Raw genomic sequence first — 17,900 nt, 5'->3', positions numbered from 1 at the left:
TTCATATTCATTAACAACCGCATCTCGCGCTTCATCAAGATGATCATATTCCGCGGATAATTTCTTATAGTCTAGTTGAAGGTTGGTGAGAGTAAATTGACAGGCATCTAACTCTACCTGCTTCATCGAGTCCATATGACGAAGGTGGTCGACCTCTTTATTTATCTCTGAGACCCCTTTGCTGAGTCTATACATGCACACTTCAAGATTCCTCTCAGACTCAGCAAGACGGGCTACATCGGCACGAGACGCGGAAAGAGCATTGCTGAGAGCATAGACTTCAGCACGAGCATCATCTCGTTCCCTGGCAATACCAAGCATATTATCTTGGACCCCCGAAAGAGGAATGGACCGCGCCGTCTGTAATTCTTCTTCCAATAGCTGAATCCTAGATTCCAACAAGGAAGTACGCTCGCGGGATTCCCGCAGATTATCACTGGTCCACAGCAGTGTGCCATCAAATAAAGCACGATCATGGTTGTACAGATTTTGCATGTCGACCATCTGAACATGCCGCGCGCGCCATACTTCAGCCCGAGCATCCCATTTCCTAGCCTCACTCTTAATCTTCTCAACCAAATCTCTAATACGAGATTTTTGCCGAGCTCTTTCGTTTCGAAGCCATACCAGCTCGGGGATGCCACCCACTGGACATAGGGTGGGGAGACTCAGACAGAACAACTAAGAGAAAAGAATGACGATAAACGGCGAAGGAAAAGAACCAAACCTGTGAAAGTGGAAACTTGGCTACGAGTTTGCTCTAACTCAGCGCGCACTGCAATAAGTTCTGAACGAAGATCAGCCTCTGCTTCACCCAGTCTTTCTTTTTCCTTAAGGCTTTTCTTCAGCTCTTCTATTTCCACCTCCGCCGCAGATAATTCCTTTTCCCGATGACGAAGCTTAGCCTCGAGCTTCAGAGATTTTGCTTTAAAGAACTTATATAGCACGTGATTGCAATGCTCGCTCCTCATCATCTACACATCAAAATGACAAAACATTATTCAACCAAAGCGTCCTATTCTCACGAACAAGAATGTACGAAAATTTACCTCCAGCACGCGCTGTTGCGGGAAGCCATATTGATACCCGTCGGCAACAGCCATCATATCGGCAACAGAAGTAGGAGGCTCCGGCACGAGGGTAGCTTCGGGAACGGTCAACCTTGTTCCCCAGGCTTCAGACACCTGCGCCTTCGAAGACATCTCCATCATACGACGGGTATACGCGGTTGATTCCTGTTCCCCAACAACCACAGGAGCAGGATGAGAGACAAACAGAAGATTCTTCTCCTTGAACCAACTCATGATGGCATCCTCACCCTCAGACATTGGCGACTGGGGAAGACTATCGGCGGGCGCGTCCACAACAGATTTTCCTTTGACCGAATCGACCCCCTCAGCACGAACGTTGGCATGTTCTCCCGCGCCTACATGCACAGCAGGCTCCTCCGCACCAACACCTTCTACAGCAGCATCACCATTACCATCACCACCAAGAACATCCCAATTGTCATTAGGGGAAAGTAAAGAGAAGTCCTCGGGAAAATCGAGGGCTTCGTCAAAGAACTCTCCCGTGGAATACATCCGATCGAAAGAAAATTCTTGAGAAGTAGGGAGGGTATCCATAACATCACCCGCAGGGACGGAAACATCCTCGATGACAACATCATCCGCCACTACACCCTTGTTCCTTCCTCCATTACCGGTGGGACCAGCAAAGACCTCTTCTTCGGCATTGATAGGGGAGGTACCAGTACGTTCCTCCCCATCTGTAATCTCGTCCTCGGCAAACTCTTCGTTCACAGGACTAGTAACTTCTTCTTGGACCTCAACCTCACCCACCACCATAGTAGAAGACTGCTTCGGCCTAATCTTTGTCTTCTTCAATACCTGAAACCGACACCACAAAGGAATTATTCTTCCCGTCCGATGGAAGTTATAAAAACGAAACACAACTAAAATCTGCGTACCTGAGCAGCTGAGACATTCTTCGAGGGGAGTATAGCACCGGAACCATCCTCCTCGTCTCCCTCTACGACATCCAGGGCATAAGGAAAATTCATGCCCGCAAAGTTCAGACGCCAGGGGCAGAAATCTCCATAGCGAGCGGGAGGAGATTCGCGCGGCTTACTATTCTCGGTTGGCCGCCATCCGCGGGAACCGGGAATCCAACCATAAGCCCACGGACCTACTATCTCAATGACAGTGGCGTGCCACTCGTAGTCATGATCACGCTTGATCCTTTCTCGCGCGGGGAAGAGTTTCCGACGATTGGACGCCTCCGTGCCAGGAACATACTTCAGCTTGGCATCGCTGACCTCATTTAACAGACGAATCTCGCCTCGAGGAGCAGGAAGATTCCGAAGGCTGACACTCCACGGCTTGCGATTCCTGCTATTGACGTAATCACCGAAGGAGTTATTAAAATTCTCAGGAGTGTACCATTCCTTCTCCAAGGGATTGGGGACGTAGCAAGTCATCGACGTTTCCCCCTTACTCCGCAGATAGCATTCCTTCAGAGCGCGGAGATAATTCCCCGATAATTGGGATACGGAACGGCTATGAGTATTTGTGGAAGAACCCTCACGACTAGCAAGCACGTCGTAATAGAAGGAATCACCCGATCTGTACAACGGCAGCATCAGACCATCCTCGAAGGCCCCAACCGTCGTTAACAAGTGAAATTCATCGAATTCGTACTTAGAGATCAGCTCATACGTAATATCATCCTCGGGGGCATAAAAACGAACCCCGAAGGCTTGGAGCTCATGTTTCTCCTTGAATATTTCAAGATCGATATGCTTGAAGGTTACTTTTCTCCTGCTCACAGAAACACTGCGTATCAAGGGAGCAGCCTCTTCCTCCTCGGCGGGACCGGATGAACTAACAAACGCTTCAGACGCTTTTCTCTTCACGGGGGGATTCTTTGAAGATCCAGCCGCAGGAGCTACGCCCTTTGTATTCTTCCCTTTCAAAGTTGGAGAAGACCGTGGATGATGCTCGGGCACTAACGAACGTAAAGGAGGAACGTCAAAAGCAACAGCGCGGGGAGGAGCCTGCGTACTCCGAGTCTCTTCACGAGGACGCACCATTGACTGATTAAATATTCTCCGTGAGCCAGACGGAATTATTGGAGGAATCTCTTCCCGAGAAGACGAGGCTCTCGCTCCGGAAGACACTCGACTCCGACGAACATCATCCTGAGACTCTCGACGCTGAGGAGATCTCGACAACCTAGAATCAGGAGTCTCATAGGTAGGCCGTGGACGGTCAGACATGGCTGCGGAAAGAATAAAATCAAGAACAGGTTACACACAATAACCAAAAATCAAAAAACACATTCATAGAAATACAACCACGACAACAAAGAAACCCTAAAATTAGGATACAATCTCAATACTCCACCCTCGAAGTAATGGCTGCCTTAATTTAAGATGAAGAACAGGGGCAAACTAGTATGCAAGCATCAGAAAGAGTTCTTCATCACAAACAAGGAACAACAAATAGCAGAAAATTCACAATTCAACACGGCATAAAACAGTGAAATCAAGAAAAGAAAAACTCACCGGCAAAAAACAGCAAGTAGAAGAAACGAACAGGGGAAGATCCCAGGTGCAATAAAGACTGACAGAAGATAAGATCACAGGTGCAATGAAGACTGACAAAGAATTTAAGGTCACAGGTTTAATGAAGGCAGGTAGGAAACTTAAAGGAAGAATGAACTGAGAGAGTGTTTAGGAAGAATGAAATTAAATTTCCTCTCCATCCTTAAAATACCCGAAAGAAAAGAGGAAATTAAGGGAGAAATAGGAAAACGTGCCCGTTACATAAGCAGTTAATGCACGAATAAAAGACGTGCCCAAGTATCTAGGAGAAGTTATTAGGAGTGAGAAGGATATGCGACGATAGTTTTTCTTCAAGGCACCCCTTAGTCAGTTAAGCCTGAAGAAAAGGGGCAAATTGTGTACACATATATCTCACTATCGGACACGTGGATACAGAAAGGTACGTGGAAAGCATGCAAGCCAAGACATCAAAACACGATGCGTCGCGAAGCACCAAATAAACCCCTAGGAGTTGCTTTATCTCATCCCCAGAAGAGGAGCTAAGATCAACGGTGGGGAGAAAGTCAGCTGACACGGACTGACAGGGGCAGAAGACACTTGTCTGACACGAGCAGACCCCTCAACCACCCGCATTAAACACTCTGAGCAGTGCACGTGTCGACCGACCTGTGGAACGAGCGAAGATGCCTCCGCGGGATCTAGGGGGAAACGCAGACCTCTGCGTGATGGACACAAGACACTAGAAGATAAGGTTCCAACGGTCTTCAGAGATGGGTCCCACATTCCTACCTTATAAATACCCAATCTCCACAAAGGGGGAAGGGGATCGGAAAAACATCAGAGGAGAGGGAGAGAGAGAGAGAGAGAGAATAGCAAAGGTAAGGAATCCCATAGTGGAGAGAAATATGTAAACCCCAAGTCATTCAAACTATTCGTGTAACCGTGAATAATATAGCAGAACAACAAACCCCGTGGACGTAGGCCTTACTGCTGAACCACGTAAACCTTGGTCTTATTTACATTTCAGCACTTTGCATTTATTTAGTTCCGCATGCATTTGCTTATATATGTTGTTTTCCTTTTATATTTGTACCCCATGCATAATCGCTACGCATGGGGAAGTTGGAGGAGGCCATGATAAACCCGTGGGTTTTGAGCCAATGAACCCACATCCGGGTATCATCATCGTAATCTCTTTAGACTTTAACAATTGATTGCGGGCATTCGGACCCCGCGTAGTTCGTGTGTCCACAAGTGTACTAGATAAATCTAAACTTAGATCATGATCCACACCACACCATGATCATGTGACCGACTGCATAGACATTAATTTTAATATATGTACTTTCTTTTCTCACTATCTTGCTACTACACTCACAGACTCACTACCATTCACTCTCCAGCAGTATATCTAAGAAATTTACGCCAGATGATTAAAATTTTCTGAAATGCAAGGAGTTCGAAAACCTCGATGGGGTTGTTTCCAGGGGCCACTGGAAAACCGCCCCCCACAATGAAAACAGTGGCACCACCATGGTTGCATAATGAGAGACTCGATGGGTTTAGAGAAGCTTTTAGCCATTTGTTTAGGTTTCATAACACACTTTGTAAAGGATCACGAACTGTTTTGTCTCTCCTTTTAATTGGTAGTTGATTGTCTTTTAGCTGCTAAAATACCTTGTTTTTGGTCCCATATTTCTTCCCTTTTCACTACCAATATCATCTTTTCCTCTCTTATCCTTCTCAATCAATCATGCCTTCAAAATTATGCAACAAAAAAAAAAAGGTTTTGTTAGGTGGGGATCTGTGAATTTCATTTCATCCTTTGTTTTTTGTTTTGTTTTTGGGAATTTAGTAAAAAATATATTTTGACCTCTGAAATTCTTTACCATTTAGACATTCCCTTGTAAAACGAATTTGCTGTTGCAGGCCTCTAACATGTTACACACATGGCCACAAGTTTGTTCTTCTCCGCGTTCGGCGCACCGGTAATGAAATCTCTAAACAAATAACAGAATGTAATTAAGGAGTGTGACTTCTTTTCTTGGATGTTTTTTTTTTTCCTATCTATGATCAAAATTCGAACATGTGACGTTAAGTAGTCTTAATCGTGAGCCGATCTACAATGCAATATTCTAAACATAAAAAAACTTAAGAATGCCTTAAACTGATGAAGTTGTCCCTCCCACACCAAAACTATCTACATCTTGATCATATAGTTTTTTCCCATTGACAGCAATGGAAAGCAGACAAGATGACCAGATTCGATTAATTAACCTTAATCTTTTGAATTCCATGTGCATACTGCACTTAACAGGTTCCACACACTCACTACTTGTAAAAATTTAATTATAAACTAATCCAGTTTTAGATCTCCATCTAATTCACTTACTAACTTTCATCCTTTTTTTTTCTTAACACCCATGAAAAGATTCCTGACTTCCAGCTTAACTTACACTTAAGAAAATCATTGTTTAGAACTTACTACCACCTAAAACCCAATTACCTTTTCCACTAACAACTTTTCAAAATTTAAACCAACACCCATTACTATTTTCTGAAAAAATACTGAAATTTCACTTTAACTTGAATAAATCATTCAGCCTTTGGCAGCAATTACAGCATGTTTATGTCCCTTTAGTTTCACAGTTAACGTGCGACTTAGCTGCAAAAAAAGATTACCCCAGTGACAGTGAATTACTCCCAACACTCTAAGTTTTCATGTTATTGAAATTCCAATAGTAAAAGATGAGGTAGCTTTGTGTACAACTAAAAATTTGATTCATGGATGAGAGACATAGAAAGGATAGTACCTAGTCCCCACAGGGAAGTGCTAGTTGTGTCCAGAAGGATCCTGAATTTAAGGCTATTCCTTATTATTCCATTGAAGAGTCGTAATCATAAACCAATGAGTTGAGTTGAGGAAGTTATTTTACTTTACCTTAATCTGAATATGTGTACTCTGTGTGCATGTGGTGGTGGAGGCAACACTAGTTTCATATTTGACGCTGACTAAAAAAAGCAAATTAATTTTGTTTTTCTTTTCTAATTCTATGAAGAAACATCCAAGGAGTTGTAAAACTAACGCAAATGTCTGTTTCAAAAGATGAAGTGAAACATAAATGTACAAAAGGAAAACGAAATAATTGATTGAGAGGCTACCCCATTTTCATTCAACTTTCTGTGCACATGATAAATTTTTTTACAGAAGATTAAAACCATGGAGAGGAGATATGTTCATTTCATTCTATCCATTAATTGACAGATGAGAAAAACCAAACAAAAATTTTGTTGGTAATAATAAAATAAAATATAATGAAAAAGAACCCCCCCATATGCAGCATTACCATCTCTAGAATTAAACAATGGCAATTACAAAAATAATAGTAAAAGAAGGTTGTATTGGATCCAGATCTTCTGCTTTTCTTCTATAAACAAAACATGGGGTTCTCCCCTCAACAATCCCAAAACAAACCATCTCTTCTTCTCTCTCTATTCAGCAGCAGCAGCAATGCCTGCAAACCCAAACAACCCTTTTCTTCCTCCCCCTCCTAATATTGTCATCTACTTCACTCTAATTCTATTCATTAACTCTTTGTTTTTCCTAAGCTGTTTATCTATTGATGAGCAAGGTCAAGCTCTTTTGACATGGAAAAACAGTCTAAACAGTTCAACCGATGCATTGAAAACATGGAATCCAGTTGACTCAAATCCATGCAAATGGTTTGGGATCACTTGCAATTCGAAAAACCAAGTTACTCAAATAACCTTGAAGTCATTGGATATACAAGGCCAGCTTCCTTCAAATTTCCAATCTTTGAAGTCCTTGAAGACTCTTGTACTGTCATCTACTAATCTCACCGGTCCGGTTCCGAAAGAATTCGGAGACTATCAGGAATTAAGTTTTATAGATCTCAGTACAAATGCTATCTCTGGTGAAATTCCAAATGAGATTTGCAAGTTACAGAAGTTAGAGAGTCTTGCACTCAATTCAAATTCACTCGAAGGTGCAATTCCTACAGATATTGGAAATCTTTCCAGTCTTGTTTATTTGACTGTCTTCGATAATCAACTCAGCGGTGAAATACCAAAGAGTATCGGAAAGTTAAGCAAACTAGAAATCTTTCGAGCTGGTGGGAATCAAAATTTGAAAGGTGAACTTCCTTGGGAGATTGGTAACTGCAGCAGTTTAATCATTTTGGGACTTGCAGAAACTAGTATCTCTGGAAGTCTTCCTTCTTCTATTGGTTCCTTGACAAGGGTACAAACTATCGCCATTTATACTTCTCTTTTATCAGGTCCTATCCCAGATGAGATTGGGAACTGCATTGAGTTGCAGAACTTGTACTTATATCAGAATTCAATCACGGGTTCCATTCCAAAGCGTCTGGGAGAGCTAAAGAAACTTGAAAGTCTGCTATTATGGCAGAACAGCTTGGTTGGTACTATTCCATATGAGCTCGGAAGCTGTACAGAACTAACAGTTATTGATCTTTCCGAGAATCTGTTCACAGGAAGTATACCAAGAAGCTTCGGAAACCTCGTAAAGCTTCAAGAACTTCAGCTAAGTATCAACCAGTTGTCAGGTACTATACCAACTGAAATTACAAACTGTACAGCTCTAACCCATCTTGAAGTCGACAACAATGATATATCCGGTGAGATTCCAGTTGGTATTGGAAATCTCAAGAGCTTGACTTTGTTTTTTGCTTGGCAAAATAGACTATCAGGGAGTATCCCGGAAAGTCTTGCTCAATGTTCAAATATTCAGGCTCTTGATTTCTCGTACAATAACTTGTTTGGTTCAATACCGAAGCAGATCTTTGGGTTGACTAATTTAACTAAGTTGCTTCTTCTGGGGAATGATTTATCGGGTTTTATACCTCCTGAAGTTGGTAGCTGCACAAATTTGTACCGATTCCGATTGAACAAGAACAGGCTTGCAGGGACAATTCCAAGTGAGATTGGGAATTTGAAGACTTTAAATTTCCTCGACTTGAGTGAGAATAAGTTCGTTGGGGAGCTTCCACCGTCAATCTCCGGATGTGACAATCTTCAGTTTCTTGATCTTCATTCGAATGGCTTAACTGGTTCTCTTCCAGAATCACTGCCGAAAAGTTTACAGCTCATTGACATTTCAGATAACAGGCTTGCTGGACCATTGACTTCTAGTGTTGGATCATTAGTCGAGTTGACTAAACTTAATCTGTCGAGGAATCGAATCTCAGGTAAAATTCCATCAGAGCTAGTTTCTTGCAGTAAATTACAGTTACTAGATCTTGGTGACAATGCGTTCTCCGGCGATATACCAATGGAGTTGGGTCAGATTCCAGCGCTCGAGATTTCTCTCAATCTCAGCTGTAACCAACTTTCTGGTTCAATTCCGACACAATTTTCCAGCCTTGAAAAGCTGGGCATTCTTGATATCTCTCACAATCATCTGAATGGCAATGTACACATGCTAGCTAGTCTACAAAATCTAGTCGCCTTAAACATCTCATTCAATGATTTCTCCGGCCAATTGCCGAACACTCCATTCTTCAAGAAGCTTCCGCTGAGTGATCTCACCGGCAACCGTGCACTTTACATCTCCGGAAATGGTCCAGCAGTTAATATGGGTCCTACTCGACGTTCCAAGACAGCATTGAAGTTTGCCATGGCTATACTCATCAGTGTCAGTATAGTTTTAGTACTACTTGCAGTCTACATGTTGGTTCGTGCACGAGTTGGGCACAATGCCATGGCAGCCGATGATGGCAATTGGGAGATGACTCTTTATCAGAAGCTTGACTTCTCTATTGATGACATCGTTCGAAATCTAACATCATCGAACGTGATAGGAACAGGAAGCTCGGGTGTAGTTTACAGAGTGCCAATCCCAAATGGAGAGACATTGGCAGTGAAGAAGATGTGGTCATCAGAGGAGACAGGGGCGTTTATGTCTGAAATACGAACACTAGGATCTATTCGTCATCGAAATATTGTTCGATTACTCGGGTGGTGTTCAAATAAGAACATGAAATTGTTGTTGTATGATTACCTTCCAAATGGGAGTTTAAGTGCACTTCTTCATGGAGGTGGGAAAGGTGGCGTGGATTGGGAAGGGAGGTATGATGCTGTTTTAGGTGTTGCCCATGCCTTAGCTTACTTGCACCATGACTGCTTACCTGCAATCATGCACGGAGATGTCAAGGCCATGAACGTGTTGATGGGTCCCAAATTCGACCCTTATTTGGCCGATTTTGGGTTAGCCAGACCTGTGACCTCTAGTTCTAATTCTGACGCTGAAGAGCCTTCATCCAAATTCAGTTCAAAACCTCAGCTCGCTGGATCATACGGATATATGGCTCCAGGTAAATCCTCAACCATTACAGCATTCCATTTGCAAAGTAAAATTACATATCATGTTAATTAGTCGATTTTCCTGCAAATTTTCCATCTTAAATTGGTCAATTTTATGGCCAAAAGTGGCATACAAGTACTTGAATTTTCAACAGTAAAATTCAATCAAATGATCATTGCTGCAGTCTATGTTGACTTCAAAGTTAGACACACTGAAAAAGTAGTCTTTTGTTTTGTTTCTGCTTGACTACTATATTTATGAGAACTGGTGTTAATTTTCCAGAGCACGCGTCGATGCAACGGATAACAGAGAAGAGTGATGTATACAGTTATGGGGTAGTACTGCTAGAGGTTCTCACTGGAAGACATCCACTAGACCCAACCTTGCCAGGTGGTGCAAACATGGTTCAATGGGTCCATGACCATATGCAGAGCAAAAAAGACCCTGTAGACATTCTGGACGCCAAACTCCAAGGAAGACCTGATTCTCAAATACACGAAATGCTTCAAATATTAGCTGTTTCATTCTTGTGTGTCAGTACAAAAGCTGCTGACCGTCCAATGATGAAGGACGTTGTGGCTATGCTTAAAGAGATTAAACATGTAGACGCCGTGAGATCAGATAACGATGACTTATCAAAGCCTAGTTCGACAACAGCTCTACCGTCAGCAACACCGACTAGGAATATGCTCTTGCAAGGATCATCAAACTGTTCCTTTGCATTCTCTGATGATTCAAACTAAAAACGAAACGGAAATGTAGAAGTAGCATATTATGTAATCTAGCTGTGTAATAGTGTTAGTATTATAAAAAAAAAAAGAGGGAACCATTAGAAATATAGTGCTTGTGAAGATTAAGCAAGTCAGAGATGAAGTTGTAATTTTTCCTCTTGAAATGGTTTCTGTAAATTGTAATAGAAGTTAATAGTTACTAATTTTTATTAAGGTATCTGATTAATTCTTGACATTCTTCTTCCAATCTTCCCAAACAGTTCATTCAGTGTTCTTGATGATAGAAAACCCATCCTTCCAACCACACCCACAGTTGGCTACATTTAAGAGGTAAAAGGAAAAACACAGTAATAATTTATGTTGCAACTCATAAATTGGCTCTCAATACAGTTATCCTTGGGGGATGTTTGAGAAGTGATGAAATGATTGAGGGAGAGTGTTGGGGACCTGGGGTACTGTTATGTTACTAAACTTTTCTGCAAGAATTAAGATTCCAGATTTCATTTTAGCTCTTTCTAATCCAGGCACTCACTCACTTACTGACGAAAGTCACGTGGTCCATGAATCACATGTCATGTGCTATTACAGGTACAACTTCTTGGTATTTAACTATATGTATATAAACAAATATGCTGCTGAAAAGACTTGAATCAATAGTTGATGGTGACTATGATGAAATGCTCCCTCACTGTGTAAGACTTGAAGAAAATCGGTAGAATCAGAAATATTAGACGTAGAGGAGGAACCTGTATCTTTAGAACTGAACTTGAAAAATGTATAGTCATCATACAAGAAAGATGTTGGCTAGTTATCATGGACTATTTACGATGACTCGCAATAACCAATGCCCGCAACAAAGGAACCTGTATCTTCTTCTGGTACAAAACTTGCATCATAACATAGACCTGAATTGTTATAAAGCCTTAGCTTTGCACCCATTTTCCAGACGGTTTCTTTCCTGAATGGAATCCGACCAACCAATTGGTTATCATTTAGTCTCAACTCACTGAGAACCTTTAGGCCTTGAAAGCTTCTTGGAATAGAACCGTTAAGATGGTTTCTATCCAAATGAATGACACGAAGTTTAGGTAATTCACCAAGCCACTTTGGTATTGATCCTTGCAATGCCATATCAGAAAGGACCAAAGTTGTCAACTGTTGCAACCCAGTGAAGCCTACACTTGGAATTGTAGTTGACTCTAACCGGTTCCCTTTTAATATCAGAGCTTGGAGTGAATTCAGTTTTCCTAGAGCTACTGGAAGTGGACCAGACAACTGATTGTAACTAAGATCCATAAGAAGTAAACTCGTACGGGCACTGATCGAACTGGGTATTGATCCCGAGAGACGGTTTCTGCTTAAATCTAGTTTTATAAGGGAAGGACAATTTCCTATGCTCATAGGAATAAAATCTGCAAGGAGATTCTGGCTCAAATCTAGTATATTCAGAATTGGGTAACTTAGAGTCGGTATTGAACCTGATAAGCGATTGCGGCTCAAATCCAATGATTTCAGGTTCTGTAGCTGCCCAAGTGAAGCCGGTATAGAGCCATTGAGATTGTTGTTATGAAGATCGAGGATTTTTAAATGGGTAAGATTACCTAACTCGGTTGGAATGTGACCCACGTGACCATTTTCTCTAAGGACCAGTGTCTGGAGTGAGGATCCCAAATGACCAAGGAAGGAAGGAATTGGTTGAGGGTTATAACTGAAACAGCGGTAAAAGAAGAGTGTTTTTATGTGAGGAAGTTTTGTAAGAGAAGGAGATATGAAAGAGTGTTTCTCATCACATGTAGGAAAAGCTGTATCATCAGATAGTGCACCGAAAGAGAGTGACACAACATGATAAACTTGATTTTTATCAGGCATGCACTCAATCCCATGCCATCGGCCACGACAAACATCGGGAATGTCAGTTGCCCAGCCATTTCCAGTTGCCCTCATTATGTCATAAACAGCTTGTTGCTCGTGGGGATCGGTATGAACACCGTTCTTGTTCATAGAGAAACCTGTTTGTGGTGCATCAATTAATGCCGACGGGACACCTGAATCCGACAGTATTACAGTGAATGGTGATACCAGAGGAACGAATATTAGGACCACTAATGTTGGAAATGAGAGTGAGAACGAAGGAATGAACTTCATAGTTGGGCTATGCGACCAAGTTTAAAGATACGTTGGAGTTGGTCGAATGGGAATAGAAGGGCATATATAAAGCTGTAGAGGGTAAGAGTTAACATAGAGCAGTAAAGGGTCACGAGGAAGGTTAGGATTTGAATTTAAGACACTTAACATTTATGTGTTTCACGAGATATTTCCTCAGTGCACGTTGGCAACCAATTCTTCTTGTAGCTAGGTAGTTTGGTTAGAACGGAGTACATTTTAAGCGTAATATTATTGCGGGTAAGACTCTGAACTGCATATTAACTGTTCTTCATCGGTAGTGATATTCATTAAAGGCTTGGGAATTTTTTCTTCCCAAGAGGGCATTTATTGAGTTTGAGCAGCTGGAATTGACAGAGAATGGAGAAACATGGATAATTAAAAACAATCATGTATTCCTTACTAGATGGGATCCACTGCATTTCATTCTTAACATGTATGTAGGGCCTGTCAACTAATGTCATTACAACTAGTGTAACCTAAGCAGAAACGTGGACAGGGTACATGCCAATGCTGCTTTGAATGAAATTTGGTTTATTACTAATCTGGATCTTAACGTTATATGAGCCACATTATGTAATAGTTTAGTTGCTGTGTACATTAGTTGGCATTTCGGAGGGATGTCAAAAAAAATGAGGGCCAATAAAACAGGACTCCGGACATGGAGATTTTAGTGTGGTCCTCAAAAGCACTGTTTAAGAAAAGAAATGAAAACGAATGGCATATGCATCAATGAAGTTAAAGTAAGATATATTGGTATTAGCTGACAAACTGTCGGATTCATTCTGATGTTAGATGAGAATCTGGTATGCAGTGATTTTCATATACATACAAAGTAACAGTGATATGTTCCATTAAGGTATCATGGATCACAACTATGTAGAACTTTTCCATTCATATCCTGGGTCTGGGTTAGCTTGCAATTAAAGTAAGAACTATAATACAGGGTAAAGACTGATTAGACTTACTCAATTGCTAACATGGAATCACTAGGTCGCATCTCTTGTCAATCAATAAAACTCTTTCAAACATTCGCATGGCCACTTACCGAAAGGGTTGTCCTTACATTCAAGCAACTGCATGCCCTAGTGCGTGTTTTGAGACTCCAGCTTGCCTAAGATGAATTTGATAACACCCCAGCCGAAACCACGGTATTGTAACCACCTGGTCATTCTTGCCTTCCGCTTGTCAAGCGGAACATCCTGACTACGCATCCACTGTTTTGAAGATTGGACAAAAAGATGATTCACTGATGACTTAGACATTCCAAGGCTAGACACCATCTCTTCACCAGAATCGTCATCCTCAAAAACATGTTTCATTGCCTTCGCTGCAACTGCATCACTCACCCCTTTTTCATGCAGTGTCTGTTCCAACAAAAATTCAGAATTACTTTGTTTCGAGAATTTCTCAGAATAATTTAAGACAAAAAACAAACTATAGAATTTCCATGTAAAATCATCGGCATAATTAGTGTAGATTGTAACTTTGTCCATTCTTCAGGGACACTGTAGTAATTTCAAAGTATTCATCAAAATGATAACACCTAAGCAACAGGCATCCATTTAGTTACGTAGCTTCCATTTAATCCTCATGAAGAAGGAGATAGAGCTATTTTGTATTTACGCTCGGCACCTTCCAAAATTCAGGCTTGCATTATCATTCTAATTTTACATATTAACTGATTTGTGATGAAAAAATTGACGTAATAAACAGCCAAAGCAATCCTTCATTACAGTGATAGTAAGAATTTAGCTTAAATGTTCTAAACCTTTCAAAATCCAAACTAACCAGGCTTTGTCCTCATGATTTTCCATATAGTTTTTCATGACAAAAAAAAAAGTTACTTATATCATGAAACACACCCAGCCCAATATTTTTTCCTCAAAAGTTTACTTATATCGACTAAAATTCACCTTTTGTGTAATTTTTGGGAGAAAACCCCCTTCCAATAGCATTCCTCTATCCTAGAATTTGTATTTAAAGATTCCTTCATGCATTACATGGGTACTTCCTAGTCTTAAGCACAATTCTATGAAAATCTATAACAATTTGCTCAGATTTAAATAGATCTAAGAGAAGTTTCTCTCTTACTTGTTTGATCCGTCTAGGTCCCCAAGTTGAAGAAGACCATTTAGACCGAGCAAATGCTTCAGCATATAAATCATCATTAACAAACCCCCTGCCAAAAAATGCTGAAACTTGGTTAGGCATGTGTCTAAGTTTAGCTATTACGAGATGGTCAAATGTTTGACATGTATACAAAGGAGAGGAAACATGTATGAATATTTAGACGAGGAAACCCACTTCTCTTTAACCTCTTGCCAAGATTTCAAGGTAGTCAGTACTCAGTAGTCTTACATTATCTATGGATGTGTAACTGCTTGTTCATTGGTAATGGTTGCCATAATAGTATAATACATACATTAGTAGCACTTCTATTTGATACATCTAACACCCACCTGATGTAAAAATCAGTTAACACACTTTGAATTACATAGGGAGAAAACCCCTTCGCAAGTAGTTTCTTTCGTAACTCGTGTGCAGTGCATGCTCTGCAGAGAAAAAGCAAGTTACTCGAAATATTAATATATAACAGTAGCACAAACCACGAAATACATTAAGTGATAGGAAGGATATTTCACGAGAAAATTAACAAAAAAAAATTAGTGCATTTCTCACCTTCTGGCAAGTGCTTTAATTGCAACTTTTGCGGCATCTTGTATGTCTCTACTATGTTTTTTCGCATCTCCTTGACCATTTCCATTTTCATCTAAAATTTCAGGATCATCAATGTGTTCTTCCTCTTCCAGGTCCAAGAATTCCTCAGCTTCTTCAAATATACTGCTTGGTTTGACTTCACAAAACAGGAACTAACATTATTACAGATATACTTAGAAACGTTCAATGTAATTTGTTGGTTACAATTGAAATATACCAGCATTAGCCTTGGAATCATAGGAAATCCCCTTTGGTGATTTCTCATCTAAATTCTGTTTGCTTTCAAAGACTTTGTTATTAAATTTCATTTTCTCTGAGAATTCTTCGACATTTCCAGGATCACTCGGTTTGACTATACAATTAGACCACAACAAAAAATTAACATTATCACATAAATGTTTTTACAAATCGACATGAGTCCGTTGTTTTGATTGAAATATACCAGCATTACCTTTGGAATGATCCGAACCCCCATTTAGTGGTATCTCATCAGAAGTGGGATTTCTCTCCAAAACCTTATTATCGAATTTTCTTTTCTCCAAATTTTCCTCGATATCTCCGGATTTCATGTTCGCTTTTACTGTACAATTAGACCACAACAAGAAACAGCAATGAACATCATCACAATAATGTTATAAATAAACATAAGCTGGTCAGTTATCGAAATATACCAGTTTGAGCCTTGGAATCAGAGGATACCCCATTTTGTGATGTCTCTTCAAAATTCAATAATCTCCTAAAACCCTTGCTATCAAAATTCTTGTTCTCCATGTTTTCCTCTACGTTTCCATTATTCAGTTTGACTGTACAATTAGACCATAACAAACATTATTACATAAATAATTCAAAATGATTTTCATACGCCTGTTGGATAATGGATAGATAGAAATATACCAGTTCTAGGCTTAAAATTATAAGGAACCCCATCTTGAGATATCTCCTCCAGTTTTCTTCTCAATAATTTTTGCTCATGCAGAGCTTTTCTTTCTTCAAATTTGGGGTTTATCTTCGGAATATATCTTTCCGGACCAGATGATGAGTAGTCTGCAGAACGCTGGATTAAACTGCCTTTCCTAACCCTAAAATTTCAGACAAAAAAACAAACAAACAGAGAATTAAATAAAAAAATTGCAGAATAAGCAAAAATTTGATAGCTAAACCCTTTGCAAATATCATTTAGGGTTTGAAATTAGTGATCAGAATAAAAATAGAACTAGCAGAAAAGCATTTCAGGGGAAGAGAATTAGTACCAGTTTGTCTGAAGAAATCTAGGGAGAAACTGGTTTGAGATTCTTAAGCCGATATTCCCACCAAAGTTGACATTTTTAGGGAAGGATTGCATTTTCAAACCCTAAATCGAGCGGGAAAGCTTAGAGTTTGTTCTGAAACTAGGGTTGTATCTTGACTTTCATGCTTGACTGTGGATTTGTTTCCGCTTTCCAACCGAAAAAAGAAAGAGAGGTAACATAAATAGCCTCCACACGCATATACGCCGCCCCTGAAGGCTCAAGGCCTGAAGCACAGGCAGCGTCGCACACGCATAAACTCTACCAGACCAGCATCTGTGCGCATAAAGCTGTAAACACTCTACCCGAACAGCATTTATTTTACAAAAATGCATCCCAAACCTAGTTAGCAATTCGGGATTCGGTAAACGTACGGAACGGCAAACGTACGAGTATTATACGGTTTTGTAAAATCCAGATTCGGTCCAAAATTCGGTCAACGGGACGTGATTCGTCAGTAATTCGGAACGGCATACGTACGTGTATAATTCGATTTATAAATGTGAGTTCGGCTCTGAAAATTCGGTATCTATATATAACAAATAATTTGTATTTATAAGGTCATAGACCAATTTTTATGCATATGTGTGAGTTATTTAAAGAAAAAATAAACTTAATATGATGAAATTAATAATATATACAACATTAGTTATCCAAGAGGACGTCGTATGGTGGTTTAGATGCTTGGTTAGTGAGTTTGAGATCTCTCTCACCTTCACCTTCAAATCTTTTCAGTCGTTTTTGTTTCGTAAAAATTACAACACGTCTAATATTCGGTCGTGTATGCTCGGAAGGCAGTAAAGCCCAAAAAATGGAGTCTTTGAAAAGTAAAAGCTAAAGAATTTATGGCGAATTAAGCGGACGTATCATTCGGAATACGTAAAATTCGTGAACGGTTCGCGAATAATCCGGAAATGCCACATAATACGCGACTTGGGTTCGGAGTTGCAAACGTACGCGAATAAGACGGTAAAGTTTGTGATATGGAAAAATTCGCGAATGATTCGCGAATCATTCGCGAACTTACTAACTAGGATCCCAAACGGCAAATAAAAGGAACTCCCGGCTAATCCCGAGAAAGCAGGTCCCAC

General features: G+C 40.4%; 3 protein-coding genes across 4 annotated transcripts; 1 reads left to right on the top strand and 2 right to left on the bottom strand.

Annotated features, from left to right (window-relative positions):
• The first annotated feature begins 6,854 nt into the window (after window positions 1–6,854).
• LOC113288198 (LRR receptor-like serine/threonine-protein kinase) lies at window positions 6,855–10,872 on the top strand. Its single transcript, XM_026537155.1, has 2 exons — window positions 6,855–9,918; window positions 10,191–10,872. The coding sequence occupies exons 1-2, from the start codon at window positions 7,077–7,079 to the stop codon at window positions 10,649–10,651; spliced, it is 3,303 nt and encodes a 1,100-aa protein (XP_026392940.1). The 5' UTR covers window positions 6,855–7,076; the 3' UTR covers window positions 10,652–10,872.
• Window positions 10,873–11,381: 509 nt separating this feature from the next.
• LOC113285813 (protein TOO MANY MOUTHS-like) lies at window positions 11,382–12,798 on the bottom strand. The gene has a single exon (XM_026534567.1). It carries the CDS (start codon window positions 12,782–12,784, stop codon window positions 11,462–11,464), a length of 1,323 nt encoding a protein of 440 aa, XP_026390352.1. The 5' UTR covers window positions 12,785–12,798; the 3' UTR covers window positions 11,382–11,461.
• Window positions 12,799–13,546: 748 nt separating this feature from the next.
• On the bottom strand, window positions 13,547–17,081 carry LOC113288197. 2 transcript variants are annotated; one of them, XM_026537153.1, is made up of 9 exons: window positions 16,774–17,079; window positions 16,418–16,602; window positions 16,195–16,326; window positions 15,975–16,103; window positions 15,741–15,875; window positions 15,485–15,659; window positions 15,265–15,357; window positions 14,897–14,984; window positions 13,548–14,169 (listed from the first exon to the last, which is right to left on the bottom strand). In XM_026537153.1, exons 1-9 carry the CDS (start codon window positions 16,863–16,865, stop codon window positions 13,888–13,890), a joined length of 1,311 nt encoding a protein of 436 aa, XP_026392938.1. In that variant the 5' UTR covers window positions 16,866–17,079; the 3' UTR covers window positions 13,548–13,887. The 2 variants fall into 2 exon arrangements, with proteins under 2 accessions (XP_026392939.1, XP_026392938.1); XM_026537154.1 differs by lacking the exon at window positions 15,741–15,875 and having other exon boundaries at window positions 13,547–14,169; window positions 16,774–17,081.
• Between the last annotated feature and the right edge of the window lie 819 nt (window positions 17,082–17,900).

Source organism: Papaver somniferum, chromosome 6, assembly GCF_003573695.1.
Source record: "Papaver somniferum cultivar HN1 chromosome 6, ASM357369v1, whole genome shotgun sequence".
NCBI classification, from domain to species: domain Eukaryota; kingdom Viridiplantae; phylum Streptophyta; class Magnoliopsida; order Ranunculales; family Papaveraceae; genus Papaver; species Papaver somniferum.
Note: the sequence above shows the minus strand (reverse complement) of the source record. Positions and strands in the feature narration are given on the sequence as shown.